The sequence below is a fragment of the Hylaeus volcanicus genome, chromosome 7 (genome assembly GCF_026283585.1).
Source record: "Hylaeus volcanicus isolate JK05 chromosome 7, UHH_iyHylVolc1.0_haploid, whole genome shotgun sequence".
NCBI classification, from domain to species: Eukaryota; Metazoa; Arthropoda; class Insecta; order Hymenoptera; family Colletidae; genus Hylaeus; species Hylaeus volcanicus.
The window spans coordinates 15,560,568-15,585,784 of NC_071982.1; the positions used below are offsets into that span (position 1 = coordinate 15,560,568).

A 25,217-nucleotide genomic window follows, 5' to 3' on the forward strand; every position below is an offset into this window, starting at 1 on the left:
GCAACGTCATAGGTCGACCTAGAATCGACCCCTCGTGACATACTTTACCAACGGTGGACAGTGCTTTAACACGAAAGCACGGTCGAAATCCGTGATACAGCTTGGTCGTGCGCCAACGAGGATCGAAAACAACCACTATTTAAAAATTTAATTGCAAACACAATTAAAAAATAGCGAACACGGGCGAATTATTTTTTTTTTCTAAATAATGAAGGAAATTCATCTTGTCTCCAAAAGGATGGCATCAACAGCCATTTAAAAAAAAAGGGACACATCGAATAAAAATGTCTCGAAGCCTCGGTGTGAACATTCCCATAATCCTCTATTAGTATATCGTAAACATGCTGCAGCTTTCTCTTATCGTTACCACCGAAACGCCATCCCGAAATCGCTACGGCTGATAAAACTGGTTACATTCGCTAATGCGACACCGCTATAAATTCTTGGACGCGCGGTAATATCTTAAAAACGTAATTGAGACTTATTGGATCAGGGATAACGATATTACCGTGTAATTGTCGAACCTCATGCGATCGAACTTACGTAATTGGCAGGAAGCTGCTTACGTAACGCGTCTTGGGACGATTTTCTGTCGCTGGACGACACGACTCGTCCGGAGAGCATTTGCAAGTTACAACCGCAGCCAATCTAATCTCGATTATGCTAGAATCCTGAACAAAATTATCTCCCTCGAAGATTGCGTATTATGGATAAAAGATGTATAACTTTTGATTTGAAAATTAATATAGTAAGTAATTGTAGAGAAATATTTCCTTATGAAAAACTCTTAATTTCCATATGTAATATATGAAAATGATAATGTCCTATGCCTTAGATTATGTATAAGTGATTCTGCTAGTATCTACATAATACCATCAACTTCCTTTGGGTTAATTCGAGGTATTCACACTTTGCGTGGGATTAACGTGATTCCTTCTTGGAATTTCGCGGCAACAAGGTTCTATCCTGAAAGGGGATGAAAAGATGAGGGCGCAGCGCTCCCAAACAGGTCGATACGGCCTGCGCGCTCATTCTCCACCAACAAGCCTTCTGGGATGGACCCGTGCTGATTCTGCAGCTCGACGAAACATGTCAAGAAGCATAGTCCCCTGTCCAGTCTCGTCGATGACTGTGATCGAGTGTCGCCAAAAAATCGACCGAGTCAGAAACCAAGTGTTGAGAGTGTTAAGTGTTCGTGGTGTTGAATGATTCGAATGTTTTGGTCAGGATTAGTGCAAATATATCGGTGCTCCAATAGTCGAGACTAATGACGATGAAGCAAACAGCCTGACAGAGAATTATTTCATTGCTGGATAGTTTCTCAAACATTACACAAGATGGGGACCAGGTTTGCAGCGTGTGAGTGTTAACAATCAGTTAATTCATTCATTTTTCTAATTTTATGTAATCGATTTTATTTCTCTTCTTTTATGCTCTTCTTAAGATTCTTTGAAGCTAACCAGTCTTCACGACTATTACCAACGACTTCTCCATGGCAGTCAACCTGTCCCTTCAGGCTTCGACATGGCCAACACAGTGAAATTTTTCTCTCAAACATTGCTATGTAAGAACTGAAACTCCGTTTTGGTGAACTGATACTCGAATCGTCATTGATTTATCTGTTATACTCAGCCCTGCTGAAAGAAGTTCGAGAAGCTCCCTTGGAGATGGTCAGATCGCAGAAGTTCGACGTAGAACGAATGGCGCTTTACCCCAATTTGGATTACAAGCAGCTGTACAACGCCTTGACTCAGTTACTGGACGTCGTTCCCTCCATTCACATCGGTTTGCAAGGTATGATCATTCTTGTTTACATTTGCTTCACTCTCTTTTTATCTCGCTTCTCTTATTAGATATTGCACAAAATGCGGATTCTGTTTTCAATATCCATTCTTTGTGTCAACATGAACGGAAAAGTCCTTTTCCATTTTGCAATCTGAACGAAGAGGCACGTGCTTCTCGTGTGCGAGTACGCGTATGCGCGGGCGCGCGATCAGCTGACTAGAATGCAAATGATGCTCACAACAGTAAATTTTAATTGCTCGTATCTGGGTAACGAAGCTTTAGCTTGGAAAATGGTAAGGGACGTTTCGATTCTTTTTGACGCGAACAATCGATCCTGAAAAAAGTCCCACATACTTGTTAACACATCTTGGTTCACTTAAAATAATTGATGCTCGTATTCCACATGCCACGTTTCTTAGACAATTGTTTGTTGCTTGAAGCATTGTTTATTTTGACTCGTTTATCTTGTTCCCTTTTTCAAACGATCCCAAAGTATTTAAACCAATGATTCTTCAGCGTTTGGCCAGGCACTGCTACAATGTCTCGCCTGCCTCCTGCCCTTTCTCGATCACGACCTGATCGACAACGTGCCATACTTAACAGCCAGTGCTATCTCGGTGCTTCCGGTCGAGCTTCACCAGGAGATCGTCAACTATCTCTGCTTCTACATTCTGCCCTTCAGCATGAGTGAGTCTCACTTCCTCGGTCCATAAGAATCCTTAGACATTGAGGGACATATTCACGTCAAAAATCAAAATTTTATACTATTCCCATAAATTTATCCTATGTAATCACTAATAAAGTTTGCCTGAACTTACGATGTCCCCTCAGAACGGACATCCGAGTGCAGAGGGTTAAATGAAAACACCCCTTTTCTTGCAGCGAGGAAAAACGAGGATGGGATGGAGAACGCTGCTAGCCAATCCATAGCCGCTGTGATCATGATGATCTTTCAGTATTCCAACAATCCAGGTACCAATGCGCACTCATAATTGCCACAGAAGAATATCTTAATTCTAAATGAAATATCCAAATGGAAGATATAACTTCTAACTAGCTCATTGACATCTTTTGTTCGAAGTAAACAGATACTGATCCATTTTCTTTTCCAGCTCATCATTGTCAGCTACTGGAATGCCTAATGGCCTTGAAACCAGGCGTGGTGAAGGACATCCTCTGCGTGGTTGCTTACGGCACTGCGCCAGCAAGAGCCTCAGCAGCCAAACTGCTATTCTATTATTGGCCCTCCTTCAACCCGAACCTTTTCGACCGCAGGGCGGTTCTAATGAAGTTTGCGAGTACGTCTCATTCAACTCTAACTCAACTTTCCAGCCTACCCCAAGAACGAGACTTACCAATCAATTCTATCGCAATTTCAGACGACCTCGCGCCCTTTGTCTGCCAAAGAGACTCCTGCCCTAACGCTGGCAACGCCGAGGCGGGAAAAGTCTGCTACGATCATCGAATATCCATCACCTTCGCGGCAGAGTCACCTCCCCCCATTTATCTTTGCATCGAGTGTGCCAATGAGATCCACAGGGAGCATCCGAATCAGATGTTTTACGATATTCTGCACCCCATGCAGCAGGTGTCTATGATATGCGAGAACAAGGTGAGCTATTAGAACCTGAAGTGTAAAGGATTCAACCTAGGATGCGATACTACAATGCCTTACCACTATAAATATAATAACTGAGAAATCCCTTCAGATATCCACGAGCAACTAATCTATTCACCATCCGCCACAGTTTCTTCTATTTTTAAAAAACCTATGCCTACTCTCAGAACTGTAGAGCAACAGACAAATCAGCCATCAGCGTCTGCTTCTCTACCGAGTGCGCCAGCTACAACGGGAACCACCCGATTCGCTACTGCCAGCAGTGCCACAACATCAGACACAACAATCGCCGCGGTGGTGACCACGTGTACCACATGGCGTTGCCCCACGTCTCCCAGCTGGACCCCCAAACTCAGACCTACATGGTCCAGGCGATCGTCAGGTGAGAGACGACCGTTGTCACTGATTCACTGTTGTATCCGCTGAAAGATCGTGTACCGCTTACCGTTCGAGCGAAATGGGAACGGAGAATGGAAACTGGTTGGATAAGAGATACCCGGTTGTTCTGATTTGCACGAGTTTGGCGAGATAATCCTACAGACGGAGGGAAGAGAGGAGTGTGATGGAGTTGGTGCGGAGGAATCAATGGAAATCGTTGGTTGGGTCAAGGGAAGTACTCCAACTCTTCTTCTCAACAACAACTCTTGGGTTGTTGATTTGGAAATATGGGGTGGAGCTGCAACTTGGAATTTTTGTGGCAAGTTGTTTTGGCCTGGGGGTGACTCTTCTACCTATTTTTGGGGGTTGGTAGCTTAAGAGTACGCGACGGAATATTAAATTCGGATTCTTCTAGCAAGTTGTTTTGTTCAGTGAAACTCTTCCACCTCTTATAGGTTTTATAGCTTGGCAATGTTTTCTCTTAGAGCTAGATCGGTATTTTCTCTCTTCCCTCTGTTTCGTCGCCAAGTACTTTTTGCGAGAGGATTGTTTTTTGAAACGACGCACGTTTGATGCAGTATTGGTTCTACTCGTGTTTACCAACCAGATCGCGACCTTCGAAACTCTAAATCAGAAATCTCATCGTCGATCAAAAATGTCGACTTGAAGCTAGAACTATCGAAGCCTTTAATGGACGAAGTACGAAGCGTTGAATTCGTCGCGTCCTAGCGATGGGTTGCTAATCACTAACCATGATATGTTTAACCTACGATTATGTTCGAAAGAAACACGATGGCGCGTACTAACGAATGATCGCAGGATCATTGTTGCTTTGCGTGTTTATTCGTGCTGGTCCATCCTGCTTGGTAAGACATTACGCTGTAGCCACGTTTACTGGAATGTTAGACACTTGGAACTATGTTTACATGATTAAGTCAGCGTGATCCTCTTCCACTAAGTGTGGTTACCAAATGCTCGGTATTTTGTCTTTTGTATACTCACAAAAACGGGCGGGATGTCGCGTGCAGGATCTGAAAACTAGAAGCATCCAACAGCTGCCCAATCTTCAAGTTTTACTACTTTATTGTTACGACTCATTGTTATACATGTCCTGTTACGACTAGTGTTTCCTACACGCGAATCTCGACCGATTGTTGGCGCTAGAACCGCCATCTGGGAGATCTGAGACACCTGAATCTTTAGATCAATTTTAAGATTTACATATTGACCCTTGACACTTGTAGCACTCGTGAATTGGCCCGTTTAAAAATTCTCCGTAGTAAAATCCTGCACTAGAGTTCAAGAAACCTCTAAAATGTTAGCAGAAGAGGACCTGGGATAGTCCAAACCTTCTATCAATGACAAATCTATATCTACAAACAGAAGACATTGAGCCAAAGTTTACCTAAACGACTAGCCCTATGATGAAAGAGATTCATAATTCAGCAGTCTCGTGAGACGTATTTGCATCACCAGTAAACTGGTCAGTAGACGGCGCGGAGAGTGGAACAATCGGTTCAAAGAAGTCTCGGCTCTCGAAGATGGCCGTTCTAGCGCGGACAAGTTTTTCTCTGACTGTCCAAGTGGCCGCGTAAGACACGCGACGTTGAAGCATTCGCCCACAGTAGAGCATAGGAAAAGTGCACCTTAAAAGTTGCATTGCGCCTTACCGAGGACACCGTGCACGTCCTGGATACTACACACGAGCTCCTGGTACCGTTCCACAAATAAAAACAGACCTTCTGGTACAGGCTTGAATAGATACCCCATTACCCGAGACACACTGGTATGCAGCATGCACATGAACACGATTTTAACGGGACACGTTCGTACCTATTTTTGTTGTCTACAGTCGTCCTCGATAGATAATTGGCTAACAGTGACCAACGTTTCGCGTTTTTCTTTTGTCCATTCTATATCTCAAGCTGGCGAACGTTGAATTCCAAAGTACGATTTTCTTTTCTTTGTTTAATCAAAGTAGAAATTCAATTTTTCCAATTTGTTCACATATCACAGTTTAGCCACACTTTTGCAAGATGGTTCCTGATCTGCATTCGTGTAGTTTCGATATTGCAACAGGCATGAGCCCCCCGCGTAGCTAGAACACGAGATCCCCGATGAATTGTACTTACTGTTATCCGAGAATACCAATTGGCTGTTGGCCTATCGTTAACTTTCAAAGATCTCATCTCCATCGTTGTAAATTTATACGAATCCTGGGGGATCGCGATCTGAGGCCACGTCTGCTGGATGTTGTGGTCGAACTATGTAGATCCATTTATATATATATTTTTTTATTATCATTTCGAGACACATGCTTGAATCAACGATCGACATTGTCGCAGTTTGGAAGTAATTTGTCGTGAATTTTTTCACGATCAAGAGGTTCTGTTAACTTTCATCATTGTTTAATGTGAATCGTGAAACTTTGCGAATAACGAACTCGATCGTGAAGGAACTCAGACCACCATTGAACGTGGAAGCTGCGACTCTTCGACGTTCGATGTTCTTTTATATTTCGAGTCGCCTGAAATTGTTAGCAAAAGCTCGGAATGATTAATAGAATTGCAAATTGTTGCTATGCGTCGCAAGGGAGCTTCCTATCTATCCTTATTGTCACGAAACTTCGTTTATCCTCTCGTTTCTTCGTATACAAAAGATATGAATAGCTCAAGGGGCGGAGCGTCGAGTCAAGAGGCGGAGCAATGGGATAGATGGTGGGGGGATAGCTGTTGAATGACCTTCAGGGAACAATATCTTCCACCCAAACGTAACTCGTATCCCTTCCATCTTCATTTCCTCGACATTCTTTCTTTTCCCTCAAAATATACCACGTACAACTCAACTGAAACGTAAACCTGTACAACGTCTAACAATTTCAAGCGAAATACCCGCAGAGAGTGTCGATCCGAACGAAAATCAGAGTCCATCAGCTTTTCCAAAAACCAGTCCACCGAAAATTGCACATCACTGAGCCGACCACAGCCAGACGCAACCGCAGATCGCGTGATGCACCAACCGCATAAGCGTTCCTCTTTACTTGCAGCCTGCTTAAGGAAGCTGAACCGCTAAGTATGGATAGTAATCGAGACATCTCGGAAATAAGTACTAATAAGGGCAGCACAGGATTCCCAGGGGGCGGAGCGAGCAGCGGAGGCGGTGTCAGCGGCGGGGGTGGCGGCAGCGGTGGCGGTGGGGGCCAGTGCGATCCGTCGACCTTGGAGGAGAGGCAGCTTCTCGGCAGATACGGTGTCTGGCTGCTGGTGGGGCTTTGCACCCCGAACCAGGACATCTCGGTCGAAATTCTCGGGCGTTTATTGTCAATGCTATTTCATTGGTTTCATGTTACTGCCTACTCTTTCGATGGTACTAAAAAAAGCCTTATGCACCTTATCTTTTCTGTTGGTAATTTAACACTTCGCATATATACACTTATGACGTAGACGTAGAAGACGTAGGTAGTGATGGGCAGCCGATACTCTGCATTTTTCTTGGACACCTTCGAGCATAATGGCGTTGCTAATTAATGAGACCAAAATTTTTGAGGTATTAACAAGTTTTAGGACGCTTTCACTGAACAATCTTGGGTCATATAAAGCGCACAAATTTTTATTGAAGACAAGCAGCGATTCGACCTTGTGCTCGAGGTGATTCGAAGCCTCTCGAGCCCATCACTAGACGTAGGTAGTCTCTGGCCGCGATCGTAGGCACATTCGAGTGGACCAACAACTTTTACGCCACCCTGCGGACACATTCGTTGATTGTTTAACTTCTTTTGTCACTTTGCCTTGCCTTGTTGAAACGTTTTACATACTTTCACGCAATTTTATGATCGATTTCATCCTATTCGATGAAGATGCATATTATTAATGAGGATAAGAGAACCAAGGCAAAGCGGCGAGCTCGATAGAAACAAGAAACGAATCTCTGTACGACTCGTGGGTAAACATTCATGTATACGTGTTCGTGCTTTCGTGTCGTCAATGTTTCTCCAAGCTTAACTATGACCCCTTTGCTGTTCGACGCGTTTCGACTGAATAGCTTCTGTGTTTGCCCAACCTTTCGTCTCTGAAAGTTCTGTGACCCTGTACATTGTACCAGTAAATGAGTGTATTCGATGTTTCCCATCTCGTGGCACGCTGTACCCAACTCTTTTCGCAGAGGCGTCAGCTCTGGAGATACTGAACTTCCCTTTGATCTCTCATTCTTCTATAATCATAATTTCTGCTCTCTTCTTTATAACTTTTAATTATAGTTTCATAGTATCTAGAAATTATCTTCTTTTATGGGTAGAGTTTACATCTGTAATGACTATTTGAATATTTTATATGGTGTCGAGTAATTAGTACAATTTCCTAAGTATATCGTTAGAGATTTTGCGAGATTTCGAGTAAACGTAGACTCTCGTAGCGATTCGACGTTAGAACGGTAACACTTTGTTGGTAGTCTGCTAAGTTGGCGCCTGTGCGGTCTCGCGTACACATTTTGGAGAAAACTGTTGCCTCTGCGTGTGCATGCCACACAGACACGAGTTACAGCTGGGAACGACATGCTCCTTCATTCACGGGAATCTCGAGAAGGGACAAGAGTGCGTCTGCGTCGCGGCTGATCGAGTCTCTAGTCATCGATGCATAGAATCTGGGAACGAAATTCTGAACTTTCGTTGATCTTCCATAATCCGACATTAAATTGAATCATACTTAAATTTCTTGACGAAGAGAACGGGGAGAATCCGTCAAGTTTCTATGCACCGAAGTAGTGATCCCATACTGGGAATAGAAAAATTAATAATCCTCGAAACTGTAACTTTTTAATCAAAATAATGCTCGAATCACTTTGGACGCGTTTCACTTTCGTCGAATCGAGTCTTAACGAACCTTCTCGCATGCCACAAACGTGACACAGCTAACACAGATTTAATCAGCTTCTCTATATAACGTTCCTCTGTCTTTGATGTGTCCCGAAGTTCGCTTTTGTACTGTGTTTTGGAATACCTCGAGTTCAACGCGTAAAATTTGAATCGCGTTCACGCTCCATAAATCGATTCACGGTTTCCCTCGATGAAAATTTATGAGGAAACGAGGTCTGATTGGTTGGGAACTCGACAGGGCAAGCGGAGAGCGCGCTGGAGAAACTGAAGACCGAGTATGTCTGCGGCTGGCTGTCGGAAGTGATGAAGACTCATTACGACGTCTTCATTTCTTGTCTTCTGCCGCATCCTGCGGACTATGTTCGCGTTGGAGGACACTGGTATGTACAATAGTTGGAATTTAATTGCACTTTCTATTTAAGAATTTCAAGGTACATAGACTGCTGATGTAGATTCCGAGGGTGGTTTTCGAATAATAAAACAAGGAACGTTAATATTACTACACGTGTCGCTCTAGTGAGTCGAATGCGTGGGTAGGAGTTACAGTAACGGTGGCAACTGATTGTCATTAAGGGAGACGCTGGCTTCGAGAACCTCTCATTTGAAAGATGGCCTAAATCGACTATTGTGCCTGGTGCCTTACGAAGTGATCACACCCGATGTATGGGACTACGTGATGCCTCATTGGATGGAAGCCATGGTGAACGACGTTCCTGAGCACGAGCTCCACGAACTAAAGATGATTTTATGGTAGGAATACTTCCATTTAATCGCAGTAAATCGAAACAGTCTCTCGAGTCGATTTCCGAACATTGTTGCTTCCTTCTTCTATTTTAAATCAATTCTTCCGACCATTAAAACGTAGAATTTCGCCAAAATAAATATTAATCTCTCGGTACAAGTGACAATCGATTCCAGCAAAATCCTGGACAGAGACATGAGCCCCCTGGGATTCGACGCGAAGAAGATGTACAACTTCGTGGCGAAGCGGTTCGTCAACACCTGCGCGAAGGTGCAGGAGCAGGCACTGAACTGGTTGCAAACGCTGACCATGCTGGAGATCAGCATTCCTCTCTGTCAACTGTTCTCGATGTTCAGCGACGGCGTGGCCGTCATGGGGGCCATGAACACCGCGGAGTCCGAGCAAAAGCCCAGCAAAGGCTCGAGGAAAGAGGACGAGGACGGAAACGCCATATGTACGCAGATAAACTCGTTAATTAAGCTCAGGAGTACTGAGAATCGGGCCATTTTTTAGATTTCGAAGAACGTGTGTGTATAGTTGTAGAAAACGAATCGGGGAAGTCAACGCCATTGTCTGATGACTTGGTCCCAACACCTAGACACATGGAGTTCATGACGAACGCTGAGCTGAACCTGTCCTGTTGCATCCTCATGATGGACATACTTCTGAAGCAGGTAAAATGGCGTTTTCTAGACCTAAGCCAGAGATATTCTCATTGTCGAAGAGTGACATAGAGTCGCGTGGAATTGTTGAAGATGGAGCTTCAGAACATAGACAAGCACACGGGAATCAACACGTGGGTGTGCAGGGACGCGTGCCACCTGATGAAGTCCATCGTAGCTTCGAACTGGAACAGCTGCCACGTGTGCAACGCGGACAGCTACGGTGCCGAGTGCACTTACTGCGAATCCAGAGTGATCTGGCATCAACTGTGCCTGCAGTTGGTCACATACATGGCACCGGAAAATCCAGCTTATCCGCCTGACGTGAGTTCGTTGGGCCACTGGTCCTGAAATAACCGTGATCGCGGCTCGTTCGAACAAGTAGATCACTGAATCAGCGTTCGACGCTCACGCGATGTTTCTGGTACTTTCGGTACCGTGACATCCCGAAGCTAAATGAGGACGGCTCCAAATCTAGAGACACGTTTTTTTCTCGTGAATCACACCAAAGTCCCCCTCTTCGGAGTAAGAGTCACCTGTAGTCACTGCTTTTGGGGTCACTAAATTGCGTTGCATTTTCAGAAAATCGTGGACGAAACCGCAGAGGACCACGGTCGCAAGAGTCCAGAGACATCTAGAAAAGGTGACTCGAAATCGGACGTGGTGATCAGCATGCCGCTTGCGGAAATGCACTCGGTCGGCGGCGTGCTCGCCCACATGCCTCAGGTATGTCTTTACGAACGTTGTCGTTGATCGAATATGTTTACGCGATATGTTACACCGCCTAAAAAAAAAAAAGAAAACAAAAGAAACACTCGTCTGTCTCCCTATCTCTGTGCGAAACACTTCTCTGCAACAACAAACTGCAGCATGCTCTTCGTCTAAACTGTGTGTGCCTATCTCTGTCTCTCTTCTTCCACTGCGAAATGGCGTTGTGTGACCACTGACACGGTAGGCTAATCTATGTGGCCGGAGGTAGCTATTTTGATCGTTTATATCAGTTCTTCGAACAGATCATGACAGCCACTGTAGAGACAGTTTCGGAGCAGCTGGACCTCGCTGCCATCATGCCCACGGAGAAGGTCATGTCCGCGGTCGCTAAAACTGTCACCCTGTCGGAGACTGACGTTGGTAAGAATAGAACTCTTCGTTTAACGCTTCTCTAGAGTCCCAAGTTAAAAAATAGTAACTGAGAAATTTCAGGACTTCGACATGCAAGCGTCTAAGTGGCTTCCCTATCATGTTCCAGTATTAAGTCTATTAAACTTAGTATCCTTACTTCGTTAGTACGCTTTCAAAAACCAAGTGTTCTCGATTCTAATTTGCTCGTGGCATTTCTGTCAGTTGTCAGTCCACCATTAGTACAAAACAAAACGAGTTTATCGATAGAACCCCTGTGACTTAATCGTCTGACAGCACATGGGCTTATTCTACTCCGATTAATTAATCGCTACCGATGAATAAAAGAGCGCCCATCAATCAACGTGAGACCGTGCGTTCGGTGTCTGACCACGCAGAGACTCGTTCTACTTCGGGGCATTAGAGATCAGCCTCTAACGAATTTAGCGTCGCGTGTAACTCGTTACGGGATCTCCTGTTTCAGCAACCGCGACTGTGAGCGTGGCGAAACCGCGACTCATCGGAGAGAACGATCAGCCAGTGAATTTGAGCCCCGAAAACGAAACGGACGATTTCTGGCACACCTCCGTGGGAAACTTCAGGTTCAACATCGAGGACCTCCCCGAGCAACTCCAATACATACACAAACTTCTGAAGGTGAGGTACATGGTAGGGTAAAAGTGTTCGGGAAGCAGTATGAATAAAATGAAGAAACGAACGAAAATCCTCTTGGGACGATTTGGTTTATCCTTTTATTTTTCATTCAGGAACTAATGACGATCGAGAAGCCTGACATCCTCTACTATATGCTCCAATGCTTGAACGTGATGTGCCTCTATGGCGACGCCTTCAATATAGCGGTGAAAGATGATTACAAAGGATTCTTCATATGGTGGCAAGAGAATCTCATAAAGAAGTAATAGCTCGAATATTTCAGTTTGGAAAATTACGTATGCAGGGTTTGTCTGTACTAGGAATCTCTCTTTGCAGTTTATGGGAGCTTCTGAATGCGGAACACTCGCATATAGCGCAAGTCACAGTGCCATTATTGCTCCACTGCATAACGTTGCCATCGGGAACTGATACTTTCTGGTGCATGATCAAGGAGGAGTTCCATAATTTGGACTGGCGCGTTCGATTCGTCGCAGGTATAAAGGTCTAAAGAAGATATCGAATGAATTGGCCACTTTGGGGCACTGTGAGTGCCACATTGTATTCGTAGGGGATCGTACCAGACGGTTGAAGGATGAGACACAGTTTCTTTGTTTCCTTGTACTATTGCTAAATTTCACACATTGATAACAGAGTGGGGAAAGTCTTGAAAGTCCTATACGAGACAGAGTGGTGACCTCGAGTGGCCAATTAATTCCAGCCCAAGTCAACTGTATCGCACAATGTTATTCTTGCATTTATCAATACTCAACAGTCGAAAGGGTGACGCTGATTGCAAGATTCATGGATTCCACTCCCCTGCGAAACGTCATAAATTTGCAGGCTGCACTGGCCAACGCCTTCTGCTACCTGATCGCCAGCATGGACGACAGCAACGTGTACGTAGCTCAGAGAGCCACCTTGTACCTTGGTACCATCCACGACACAGCCATAAGGGTAAGATCTGCAGAAGTCTTCGAATTTCGAAAGAAACTGATCGATATACCCCATCGTGCAACATTCCTTTAGTCACTGATCCTCTGCTTGGAGACCCAATTCGACACGGTGATAGTGGATCGGCCCATGGTTTTGCAATCGTTGTACCAGCTTCACAACAGCCTCAGCGATCGACACATCCTCACCTGGGAGTTCTTTTTGAACCGCTTCGACGCCCTCTTCCTCGAGGCTCAGATCAATTTGGAGAGGTCTGGAGATATACCCTACATTCGTGGTCAGTTATCACGTCCAATAGAATCCTAACTTAAATTCATAGGTACTTTTGGAGTTCTAATGGTCCAACACTTCCGCAGACCTTCGCAACACGGACATGAACAGCGAAATCTTCATGAAGAAGCTCCACAGAGCGCAGGAAGCCCTGTCTCAGTCGGATGGCAGTGGAACCAACTCGATAAAGACCCTAAGTGCCAGTTTTGGCACCAAGTGGCCGTACAAGCGCACCATGTCTGCTCCTGCGTCGATGATCCCGCGTCAGGATACCAAGCCAGGTAGAAGAAACATGGCAGCTACGGAACGCGTAACGTAATCGTCAGTTTAAAGGAAAACCGAACACTAATTTTAACTGGAGAACTAATTCCAACTAGATCTCAAACAGGCACTGTCCCTGCAAATCTAGAAATAACATCAGGCTAGACCCAGGTCCTCAGGACTCTGTTAGTATCGATTTAACCCTTGAAGGAGTCAGGTGATTCGTTCTCTCGAGGAACTACTTATTTCTGGACTCGTCGATTTATTAATTTCCAATTCCTAAAGATGCTTGAACTGTGGCGTCAGACGATGCATCCTGTTCCTTGAAGGGTCCATTATAGTCTTTCTCACCTAGCCCCCAGTAGCCATAGTCAACGAACGCTAGTTCGTCGTTCGAGACCATCTCACAGCCTGACCTCACACGTGTTTATGACTTGTTTCACTTCCTGCACCGTGCAGAAAAGGAAAAGGTGTACAGCCGGCAATACTCGGCGCCTATCCTGAAGCGCAAGAGCTCCAGATTCGGACTGGGTCAGTTGCTGGGGTCCACCCCACCTAATAACAGTATACCAGGTAGAGTAGTGTGTCTGCCGTAGCCTTAGACGTAGCATTACAATATGTGTTACGCGTAAATGTCTCCCTTTCCCGCCCTCTCTGTATACACGTGGTCCATGTTTTTTGAGGATGTCGAAGGATAGACGTGTGTTCGGTGTGGAACATGTGGTGGTAAGTCTGATCGTTGATCAGCCTTTCGAGACAGTTTTCGCTTTGGCCATTTTGTATCTGTCGGTTGACTTGATTATCGTGCCGAAGAGAAATATTGGGACTTGGTTATCGCGTGATTTCTTGCGCTGCGAGTGTTTGCGGATGATCGAGTAAATTTTGTTTGAGGACGAAGTAAAATCACGTTGCTGAAACGTGTTCCTCCCTTTTTGAACGTTAATGCATGAGTTTTGGTGGCAGACAGTAGATTTCTTCATTGTTTGAGCCATTAGTTGATAAGTTTCCTGGCATGATTTATTGTTGTAATCAACGACAGAGTGGCTGTTCAAGGCTGCTGAATGAATAACCGTATTCACTTCTTGGACTAAGAATGAAAGAGTAGCCTTGAGTAGGCTCTTAATTTTCATCCAACTATGACGCACGCAGTAATTCAAACTCGACTGTCATTATTGTCGAGAATCATGAATAATCATGATTAATATATGCTTTGCTTGTGCATGACACTCAGCATTGAACGATAAGTTACATCAAACGAAATACGAATGGCAGTTTAAAAAACTCTACTTTTACTATGACTAATTACTTATCTTTTTATCATATGGTAATGACGTTGAGGTTTCTTTCAAATTTTTCCAATAATATTTTGTAGAATTTCGTATTTGATCCAGTCCCTACGAGGCAAGTACACGCTTTAATGCTGCTGACTATTGCAGACGGCCACGTTCATTCACTCAATGAACGTATGGTGGATGAGACCAACGCACTGCCATGCACCCACAAAATCGTTGATTTCGAAGAGGCTGACAAAGAGACGATGCATTTGTTGGTGTTTCTTCTGATACAGTTTCTTTCTAGGCAGGATCAGGTAGGTTGATAATCCTTAATCAACTGAAAAAACCAACTGTACCAATAATAAATGTGGAATAGGCATTCCCAACGGATGAGAAGCCACTGTCGAAGACTCAAGGGATCGTGTTACGCCACCTGTACCTTCTGTTAGGGTACAATCAAACTGAACGTACCTTCCACACTTCTCCTCAACGCCTAAGGTACAAATTTGTATCACCTATTGACCCAAAGACTTACAATTTCAAACTGAAATCATGTTGACGTTTCAGAGTGTCACCAGTCTTCAATGTCTTTATCGCGAACCTTCCTCAGCTCCTGGACCAGAATCACGTGATGGGATGGGTGATGACGCCTCCAGTTCTGGCCATCTTGCAGCACTGTCCTTGTCCTCCACAGGGCGTGCCCTCCTCGGATCACCAAGCACCAACCTACAGCCTCTGGTACCTGGAGCCCCAGAACAGGCGCTCCTGGTTGATGTCTCTTCTCGTGATACTTTACAAAGTGAGCTAGATGCCCTTCAAAACGATCCTTGTTGTCTTCGGTATACACGAGCACAGAATTCTGTCCAGTGCCAGTACGGTCAGCAGCCATGGTGCAATCAGCTTCAAGTGTTGATCAAAATCGTGTTGAACACTCTTGACATGCAGCATCATCAGTGCAAGAGGATCCCAGCCATGGTGGTGATGGGTGGTCCACCTTCTAGGTCACGTGGTAAGGTCACTTTATCAACCTGACACTTCACTTGTAATAATTGATACTACATATTTTAGAGACCTCTATCGTCACTAACTGATGTCTTCAAAAAATTGTTTCTCAACTTCAGACGTATCTCAACCATCCCTCGGTGTGGACCACGACCTAGTGGTCAGTACTATGGGGGATATGAACACAGAGAGCCCCCCAATGAGGGCTCCCATGGTTTCGGTACATCAACGTAGCCCAGGGGCAACTCATAGTCAGATGGAGACCCACTGGGAAGAGGGCACACCCTCGTGTCGCTACACCAACAAGCATTCCAGGTCATTTTATTTATACCTGTATCCCATCCCACTGCATCTTAGATAACACCCTGTGGATTCTCCTGGAGGAGGTAGAGCATTAGGCTACTTTAGTTTGGAATGTTTTTTCATCGACACGTTTGTGGATTTTGCACTATCATGAACTTCTCATCGAGCCATACTCTCAAATCTCATTGAAACTATAGCGGGAAACAAACGAACATAACTGAAATATTATACCAAAACAGCCCCAAAAATGACTCTATTCTAGACTAGAGAACAGAGAAAATTATTATCCAACAGAACATAGAAAAACAGTCCCAGTTAACACTCGCAGAAGTTCTGAAACATTTGCAACACCCTAGGTCCAAAGAATGTCGATAGTTTGATAGCCCAAAGTAGTAGAAGATAAATGAAAATAGTGAAATAACGAACTAGCAGACCTATGTACATTTAGATATCGCATTTCCTGAATAGTACCAAGACTAGAGCACCTCAGAGTGTCTTAACGATAGGCCCCCAGGACCCAGAGAGTACATCACACGTGCCTGTGCTTACATTAGTAGCTGCTTGTTATAATTTCCGCTATTATGAATGCTCTGCAAAGCTACTCGATCAATGCGGATGATACGGAGTCCGAGCTGGCCGCAATACCCGAGAGCCCAAAATCTGACAGCACGTTACATGGCAGCAGTGGTGGCTCGTTGGGGGAACTGGAGGAGAGCCCAGCTGCGGTCACCAGAAGCGTTTCCCTCCACGGACCTAGACCCTCGACCACGATCGACGTCGTGACCAAAAGCGAGTGGAACAGTCAGAACGCTAAGAAAATGGACGCGGTTACCAGGCCTACGTGGTTCCTGGGCAGTGAAGACGATTCTCACCAGGTATCTCATCTCAACTTTACAGCCGCGTGCTCTATCGCTACAACCTGACGTTCGTTTATATAATTACAAAGCAAAGTGCAAAAGCTGGCCCCCAGAAGAAGTGGAGCGTGCACGAGGGAGTAAAGATGATGGTGACGAGCTCGTTTCTGGGCGGACAACCAGATTTCCAGAAATACGGCCCTCTGGCGAAGGCCCTCTCCGAAATAGTTCCAGGAGCAGAGAAGGGGATTTTAGAAAAAGCTATAACGGAGAAGCCAATCGCTGAAAAGACAGCTCAGGAGAAGAACGTTATTGTTCAAGTAGCTTTCAACGGGGATGCTGCATCGTCCAAACCATTTGCGTTGTCAGACGCCTTTGCTATAGCTACTGGGATATCTCAGGCTCAAAGGTGAAATCTCACGAATGAAATTACGTGCTCGAGGTGTTCTCGAAGGCCCGTGATACTCAATTGGAGCTGTTGCAGATACGAGTCACCGAAAGAGAAGGTGCCAACTGCAGCATCTAGTAATTCAGACTCGCCCAATTCAAAGCAGCTGGGTAGGCAGAGGAGGATAGAACATCCTGTGACGGTAGCGTCGCCGGTGTCGCCAGGTCAAATAGTCACGGTGACCAGCAGCGACCAGTCCAGCTCCCCAGCAGTCAGTTCCATCTCGTCCCAAGTGACGAGCACGGAGAATGGTCAGCATCCTGGATGGGACGACGGTCCTCATCCCTTGTCGACGCCCACTGTTGAGCGTCTGCTTCCTATTGGCACTACGGCTCGACCATCAGGTAAACACTTCAGGATGGAGGTTGTAGAAACAGTAGGAAGCTTGAAGGCTTGATGAACTTGTTGAGAATCGTGACTTTGGTATGAAGTATTCAGTTCACTTATTCACTACTTTGTGATAAACAATGTAAATACATTGATTTCGCAGGTCCACGACCTACTCAGCGCATCCTGCGCTGCGAAGACACCTATGGGTCCCCAGAGTCACCTCTATCGAAGATGGACGTCTTGACAGTCAGTGAGTAGCGCTCATAGTTGATCCAATAAAAGAATCTTAATCTACCGAATGTCGCGTTTTCCAGGTTCCTCGTTCGACCAAGACAGCGAGACCTGCATGTCCAGTGACATCACCAATCCCAGAAGCATTTCTCAGTTGGAGTTCCCCATGCCTGAACGACTGCTACCAGTTGGGCCTCACAGGGACTTCACTGGGCTGGTGGAACACGTTCGCCAGGCGCTTGGTGTCCAGGAAATCGAAGGTGCTCGTTAATTCGCCAACGAAATTATGAATCTCCATTAGTAACTAATGTCTCATTTAACATTCCAGATTCCAATAAGTTCAGCAATGGGAACGGCAATGAAGTCAAGGTTGATGGATCAGCTCCAGTGAAGCAGGACAGTACGACGTCCGAGAACTTGGTACTTGAGTGGCTTCCAATATGATTTTCTAGCTCGGTAGAGACCAAGTTAATCAAGTCTGTTCTCTGTTGATATTTCAGTCAGCATCTCTGGTCCCAACATCCAACGATGTCCACTCGAGCAGGTCAGCAAGTCCAAGAAGACTGATCAAGCAGGTAGCCTTGGAGTCCCCACCTTCAACAATGGAGCCTATAGATTACCCCTGTCGAATCTTCGATCACGACCGCAGGGCCAAGATGAAGGATCACGTACGCATTCAGCGCGACAGGCCTCGAAAAAACGCCATCAACGCGCAGGACCCACCAATCGCGAGGCGCACTGAATCTTGGTACAAAATTTAAAACATCAGTCTTTTTAAAGATTCAGGAAGAGTGTCTGCTACTATTTCCATCGACTTCCAGGTCTGGACCACAATTGCAGCCTACTTTTGACACAGCCTCCCAACAGGCCTACCACGCTGATTTCAACCTGAAGCAGAGCTTGTTTCGCATTGGAGACGATTGTATTTATGAGAGGTAGATAGTTGCACATTCCGATCGTAAAGCTGGAGATTTGTTTTCAACATTCGTTGTAGGTGTTCGGAGTGTGGAACGATAAAAGAAGAGTACTCGGATGAAGAACTGGGTCTTTGCATCATCAACTTGGGTACGTTCGTTCATCGCGAGCCTTCCTTGGCGGCGCCTCTTCTGCCAGAGATCCTCAGGGTCGTCACAAAGTCAGTTGAACCTTGTATTATGTAGAAGGTTTTTCAGGATCGAGTTTCAGAATGGTTTAATTTTGTAATGTCTCTACAGAGTGGCTCTAAACGCGATGTACCCCTGGCAAAGCGAGACCAACATGCACCTCCCAGGTGGAGCGATCAGCGTGGCCCACCAGTTCCTCCGTTGCGTTCTTCATCAATTAGCGCCCAACGGAGTATTCATGCAGATGTTCCAAACACATTTAAATGGTACGTTCTACGAACCTCATTCCTCCTAAACATTATGTAACATCACTGATCTTGTTATTCTTTCAGAATCCACGAGGATGCAATTCTTCAAGAGCGTCGCTCAGGCTCTAGTCGACTTCAACGAACTGAATCCAATTGCACCTTTGCAACTGGTACTCGAGGTAATTTAACACATCTAAGAAACTTTATAAACCTGCTACTGTAGATATATTAATATGCTTTCTTTAATATTAGACTCTTTATAGTTAGTTCCACAGAGTTAGGTCTGGTCTCAACAATTCCAAATGATCTCGAAATCTGAACAGATGAAATTGGTTCGTTGCAGGCCCTAAACGCAAAGAAATCTCTGCCAACGGAACGTCTGCCAATCATCCTATACAACATAGCGTGCTACCTAGACTGCCTGCCACTGGAGGCAGGTCTAGGTCCAGGAGCAACAACCTGGAACGGTCTGCTGGCGCAATTCGACGGCCTCTTTCGACGACTCGTGCTGATGCTGTCCTCCATCGAGAACGCCACACCGTTGTTAAGAATTATGATTTCTTTATTGAAGGTTCCAGGGATCCAGCAAGCGAAGGTGAGTCGTTTATCCACCTAGCCAGTGTAATAACAATAATGATCAGGTGTTTTCGATGACGAAGGGCCAGCATCGTTCGCCAGAGATTTACGACGCGGTTCTCCGACTAGTTTGAAGTTTATGGCCGCGGTTCGCTTCGTTACGAAAGGCTTCTTTTATTTCTTGATCTAAGATCGACTATAAAACTGGACTAAGTAAGAAGGACATGCCTGCAGGGAATGCTGGATCCATTCGCCAAGGTGTTGAGCTACGCCATCCAAAATTCCACGATGCGATACAGCTACCTGACAGACCTGTGCTACCTCTGCCACAGGGGATTCACTCGTGACAGAGACAAACACTTTTTCGGCAGGACCATCGTGTTCGAACTGATCCAAGCCATCAAGTTCAAGACCACCATTCCAGACTCCAACTTCCTCTTGCTCCTGCACTTCGTGCTCCAGGTAAATGATTCGTGCGTTACACGCGCGATACAGGTCAGGACGATACTTTGACTCTTTGAATGTTGAATATCTAGGACATTGGAGGATCGCTGCCCAACACGGTCGCCTTGGAGAACATTCACACGGACATGTCGCCCATTTACAACACGAACGCCTCCGAGTCCCTGAAGAACCAGCTGGCGGACGTCCTGGACTTCTTGGCTGACTTTCAGACTCTCAGCAAAGTGAAGGTAGAGATGACGACGCTCTATGCTTCTTAATCAGAGTTGAGGCAAATTAATGTGTGTTCCTTCCACGTTTATACGTCGATTATACAATCTTCTTCAATTATTTAGAGCTACAGCAAGGGTATGCAAGCAGGATTGAACGAGGATACCTTGGGTGGCATACTAAAGTGTGGCCTTGCTCAATACGTTGCCCTGGAAATCACCAGGGGCAACAACAGGGAGAACAGAGCAGTGGGTCGTTATCTTCCATGGCTCAACAGCACTCCTTCCATGATACCGCAAGGGTAAGTACTCTTCCAACTAATCGAACAAGTGTTCAATCATAGTATAGCGACTGGTACTTCTATTCAGAGCTCGAGAGTATGCTGACTGCATAGGCCACATCAGACTACTGTCCTGGCTTTTGTTGGGCTCCCTCACGCACACGGCGATGTACGCTGGCAACAACAACACGCAGAGCCACGTGTCGTCGATCCCAACGGCGCAACCGATACCTCAGGAAGCCTCCTGCCACATCGCAGACCACATACAAGTGATATTTTCTGGATTTCCTGAGCAATCCAAGGCGTCAGTCCTGCACATGTCCTCCTTGTTTCACGCGTTCATACTCTGCCAGGTGGACTTGCATTTCTACAATAGTTGGGAGACAATTTTCGCTCTATGACTGTCTTTTTATGCAAAGAGAGTATCCTGTCTGTTTAGTTGTGGACGATGTATCTGGAGGAACTGTCTCATAACAATCCATCCAACAGCGAGGGACATAATATCACGATGAATATTCTGCTGGAATTCTGGGGCAAGATAACACCTTGCATACTGCAACTGGTTGGGCACTCCAGAGTTGTAAGGATTCCAGAGTTTCAAGTATTTCGCTATGCGGAAGAATATTCTTGTTTTTAATGGAAAACTTGGGCTTCTAGCTGGCTGACACGGTGAACTTGCACTTCTTGAGCCTTCTGGAAGCTCTCCTCGAGTGTGGGTCCATTCTATTGAGCAAACTGCTCCCACTTTGGAGTCCCATCTTGTATTCGCATCACATCCAGGTTCGATGACTCGTTGGATCACTTTTTTTCTTCGTGAAAAATATTTAGGTTCAACTTGAATTAAACATCGTTCGAACAATTCTTGATATTTATTTATGATAATGGAGCTCTGCGTTGTTTTAATGAGGTATTTTTCTGTGCTCAGCTACAAGGACATCTGCAGGTGCGACTACAAAACTGCAGGGACTTCCCACCTAACAAAATGGCGGAGCATTTCGCCTCGTCCAGGCGTGAATCGAATGCAACACTTTTGCGATGGCTGCACCGACTGCAGTTCAAAATGGGCCAAATAGAAATGCAGTCTTCCACTGCCACGCAGTTTTATTCGATTTAAAATTCCAAGTATTGATCGAAAACTAGTTTAATTGATAAGTGAATGTTTTGTAAAAGATATCCGCGAGGATGTTGAACGTTGCATTGTTTAAGAAATATGTTGAATTAAGTAAAATCGTGATTTATTCATTGTTACGAAATATATTTATTATATTGAATACCAAGGTTTCTTTCGTGTTTCTTTCGTGCTGCCAAAATGGCGCGTATAGGGAATACGTAAAATTTCTAACAAGTATACTGTGTATATGTCACAGTACTTATCGCTAAATTTGTTATGTTTAAGATAAGGAACGATAACAAAATTTGCATTAAATGGTATGCAATCAATTTTCTTAAAATCAGCGACTCCTTCTACATAATGCGTCCAGTGAATTTTGTTAATACTGATGTATCTAGGGAATTTTGTTCACCTCTAGTGTCACTTGATTGTATTCGATGCTTCTATTTAATTCCAGAATAACATAAACAGAGCACAGAAATATAAGATAAATGACAATGACCTTATTAGAATGTAGTATCAATGATTAACTCCATGCAATTGAAGAAAATTTATTAAATCTAGTTGGAAAACATTTAAAAAAATACCCGAATTTTATGGAATTCCATTAAAACCGACTTCAATTGCATTTGTAATCCTACTATGGTCTCTTTGGGCATATTTAATAATTAATCTAGCTCGTATAAAGATTTTCTACGATTATTTTCAAGTTTATTTTAGTTTTAATTTTTATTAAACCCTCAGTGGGAAGACTGTGTGCCATAAATTTGTAACTAGATTTAATGACGTGAGAAACGAGGTTAGAAATGCTTTCGATTTGTTAATCCGGAAAAATAATACATTTTTCATGCTCGGCAGAGTGGAATGTACAACATAGTTCGTGTACGTACATATATTTGAATTAAAAGTAAAAGTACCATGGGGTGTGAAATATTTCGGTTTCTTCGTAACGATACAATATCTATTTTCGTCGAACAATTGTCATAACAATAAATTGTTGTGACTGCCTCACTCTATTGTTTTAAAGTGTGTTAATTGTTACACTGTTATTTTACCATTGCTACATTACTCTACTTCGTTAAATTAATTAGTATAAAGTTCGTGTGCCAGTGACAAAAGTTTACAAAACAAGTTGACCCTGATAAACAGTTCTATGTCATTTTATATTAATTTTTAGTCAAGTGTATAATTAAGATGCCGTTTAAATTTCACCTGAAGAAAAGTCGTCAATATAACGTGGTTTCCAAGAATCAATATGTGATTTGTGTGGAGCTATTGGATACCACTACCATAGAATGTACACTAAGCATCGACAGTCTTGGTCAAGAATGCTTGGACAATGTTACACAACGTTTAGGATTGGGACAGCCAGAATTCTTTGGCCTGCGTTATATTTCTAGACATGATTCTCCACCAGCAAGATGGGTAGATGTAGACAAACCATTAAAGAAACAGCTCGAAAAAGAGGCAAAAAATTTTAGTCTCTATTTGAGAGTTATGTACTATGTAACAGATGTGCAACTACTTCAAGATGAAATGACAAGGTACTGCTGAACTACAGTTTGAATTCTTCTCGAGTTATTATTTTTAATTAATCCTTAAATACTCTATGTTTAGATATCATTATTACCTTCAATTGAAAAGTGATGTACTGGAAGGAAGATTTCATAGTAATTCTAGACAAGCTACCCTCTTAGCTAGCTATTCTATGCAAGCAGAGTTTGGTAATTATGATGCTGAAAGACACTCTATGGAATGCTTACAACAGTGTACATTATTTCCTAAGGTAATTAGGGAAAAAATATATAAAAGAAAAAAGAACAACCTAAGATTGTTTAATTCAGTTTTTATTTTATTTTTGTCATTAGGACGTTATCCAGGCAGATCCTGGAGGTTTAGATTCTCTTTTGCATACTGCTGTATGCCAATACAAGAATCTGATTGGTGTTACCCAAGCTGCATCAGAGGAATTGTATATTTCTATTGTTATGCAGTTAGAGGGTTATGGAAATGAAACATTCTCTACTAAGGTAAATTATTAATATCTATGTCCATAACATAACTAACAATTTTCGTTTATCTATTTACAGGACAACGGTAATAACGAAGTAATACTTGGCATTTCCATCAATGGGATTATGATTGTTTATCCAAGCACACAAACAACGCAATTCTGCAGGTAGTTACTTCGTATAATATTTTAGAATATTGTTTAGAAATTAAATGCAAAACTATCTATATTCTAGATGGAAAGACATAAGTAACGTAATTAATCACAAGAAGACATTTAGAATAGAATGTCAAGCTGAGAATGAAGATGCAAAACAGTTTATATTTAACGAATCGCGCAATGCGAAGTATGTTTGGCGCTTGTGTATAGCACAACACACGTTTTACATGCAACATCAAGAATTTCGTCCATTGGAACGATCGGCTAACGGATATTTCGTAAGTAGAATTTGGTTCACGGGAAGGTGAAGTTTGAGGAACAGTGGAATAAAACGTTTATATTTTAGGATAGCGACACAAACGATTCAGGAGATCATGCAGTATCTGTAAACCTAGATAACAGGAACACGGAGGGACACACGCGATGGACAAGTTACAATGATCTTTCGACATCACCCTATCCCCCTGTAGTGTCCGTGTCGTCCACGGACATAAATAACTTACGTGCCTTACTTCCGTCATATAGACCCGCACCTGATTACGAAACTGCCGTCCAAATGAAATACAACAACGGAGGGAACCCTCCACAACCTTACTATGCTAATCAATCGACGATCGTTGGCGCAGATCTTTCGTGCCTTCTCAGTAACGTTGTTAATCGAAGTAGATATTAAATTTTCTAATGTATTATAAATACTAACAAACAAGGTTGTATCGAGCAAAAAAGGAAAGTCGTATCGAGTATTATAAGTGCTTTGAAGATGCAGTATTCTCCAACAATCATTCACACACACTTTTTCAAAAAGTACTAGGAAATTCTGTGGAGATTAATAACAAAGACTGACACGCACAACTCTACACACTGTTCATTCTCCATTCTATGCAATCAATGTATAAACGTACCACTTCTGAAGGGTAATGTTTCAGTATGTTGTGAAGAACATATCTTAATTATTCATTAATATTGTGAACAATGTCATAATTTATGTTATATTCACGTAGTACTGTATTGTAAATACATGTTAATCCTATTTTTTTAATCAGTATGTTTAAGAAACTACAATGTATTTATTGTTGTAACAAGAATAAAAATTTCGTATATCTGTTCAGTGAATAATTCAAGCCACCAAAACATATATAAATTCTATGAAAATCGTTAAATATGGCAAATACATGGATAACATGATAAAACATTAACATAAAATATATCGTACTTCATCGAAACCATACAGCAAATGTAATAACAATTATTGTATTAGCAATAAATATTCTTTTATGTCATGATGTCAATGAATTAAATATTTTA

General features: G+C 43.6%; 2 protein-coding genes across 11 annotated transcripts; both read left to right on the forward strand.

Annotated features, from left to right (window-relative positions):
• The first annotated feature begins 1,023 nt into the window (after positions 1-1,023).
• Positions 1,024-21,902, forward strand: LOC128880275 (protein unc-79 homolog). Of its 10 annotated transcripts, none has more exons than XM_054130177.1 (47): positions 1,025-1,359; positions 1,445-1,564; positions 1,633-1,794; positions 2,302-2,472; positions 2,668-2,757; positions 2,898-3,397; positions 3,571-3,785; positions 6,828-6,853; positions 6,908-7,186; positions 8,890-9,031; positions 9,225-9,401; positions 9,570-9,847; positions 9,931-10,067; positions 10,149-10,379; positions 10,638-10,781; positions 11,057-11,186; positions 11,659-11,831; positions 11,942-12,090; positions 12,165-12,322; positions 12,601-12,782; positions 12,855-13,056; positions 13,136-13,330; positions 13,770-13,883; positions 14,747-14,898; positions 14,961-15,082; positions 15,152-15,383; positions 15,452-15,593; positions 15,706-15,901; positions 16,488-16,764; positions 16,836-17,152; positions 17,228-17,535; positions 17,682-17,771; positions 17,836-18,012; positions 18,081-18,172; positions 18,253-18,500; positions 18,574-18,687; positions 18,747-18,887; positions 18,967-19,121; positions 19,188-19,282; positions 19,447-19,698; positions 19,914-20,141; positions 20,216-20,371; positions 20,477-20,652; positions 20,720-20,984; positions 21,071-21,211; positions 21,289-21,411; positions 21,557-21,902. In XM_054130177.1, the coding sequence occupies exons 1-47, from the start codon at positions 1,338-1,340 to the stop codon at positions 21,743-21,745; spliced, it is 8,385 nt and encodes a 2,794-aa protein (XP_053986152.1). In that variant the 5' UTR covers positions 1,025-1,337; the 3' UTR covers positions 21,746-21,902. The 10 variants fall into 10 exon arrangements, with proteins under 10 accessions (XP_053986148.1, XP_053986154.1, XP_053986149.1 ...); XM_054130178.1 differs by having other exon boundaries at positions 2,898-3,083; positions 3,165-3,397; positions 6,828-7,186; XM_054130183.1 differs by having other exon boundaries at positions 2,898-3,083; positions 3,165-3,397; positions 6,828-7,147; positions 13,770-13,841.
• Positions 21,903-22,047: 145 nt separating this feature from the next.
• On the forward strand, positions 22,048-25,012 carry LOC128880277 (tyrosine-protein phosphatase non-receptor type 14). The gene is made up of 7 exons (XM_054130195.1): positions 22,048-22,624; positions 22,920-23,286; positions 23,360-23,528; positions 23,611-23,772; positions 23,833-23,921; positions 23,989-24,190; positions 24,259-25,012. Exons 2-7 carry the CDS (start codon positions 22,937-22,939, stop codon positions 24,583-24,585), a joined length of 1,299 nt encoding a protein of 432 aa, XP_053986170.1. The 5' UTR covers positions 22,048-22,624; positions 22,920-22,936; the 3' UTR covers positions 24,586-25,012.
• The last annotated feature ends 205 nt before the right edge of the window (positions 25,013-25,217 follow it).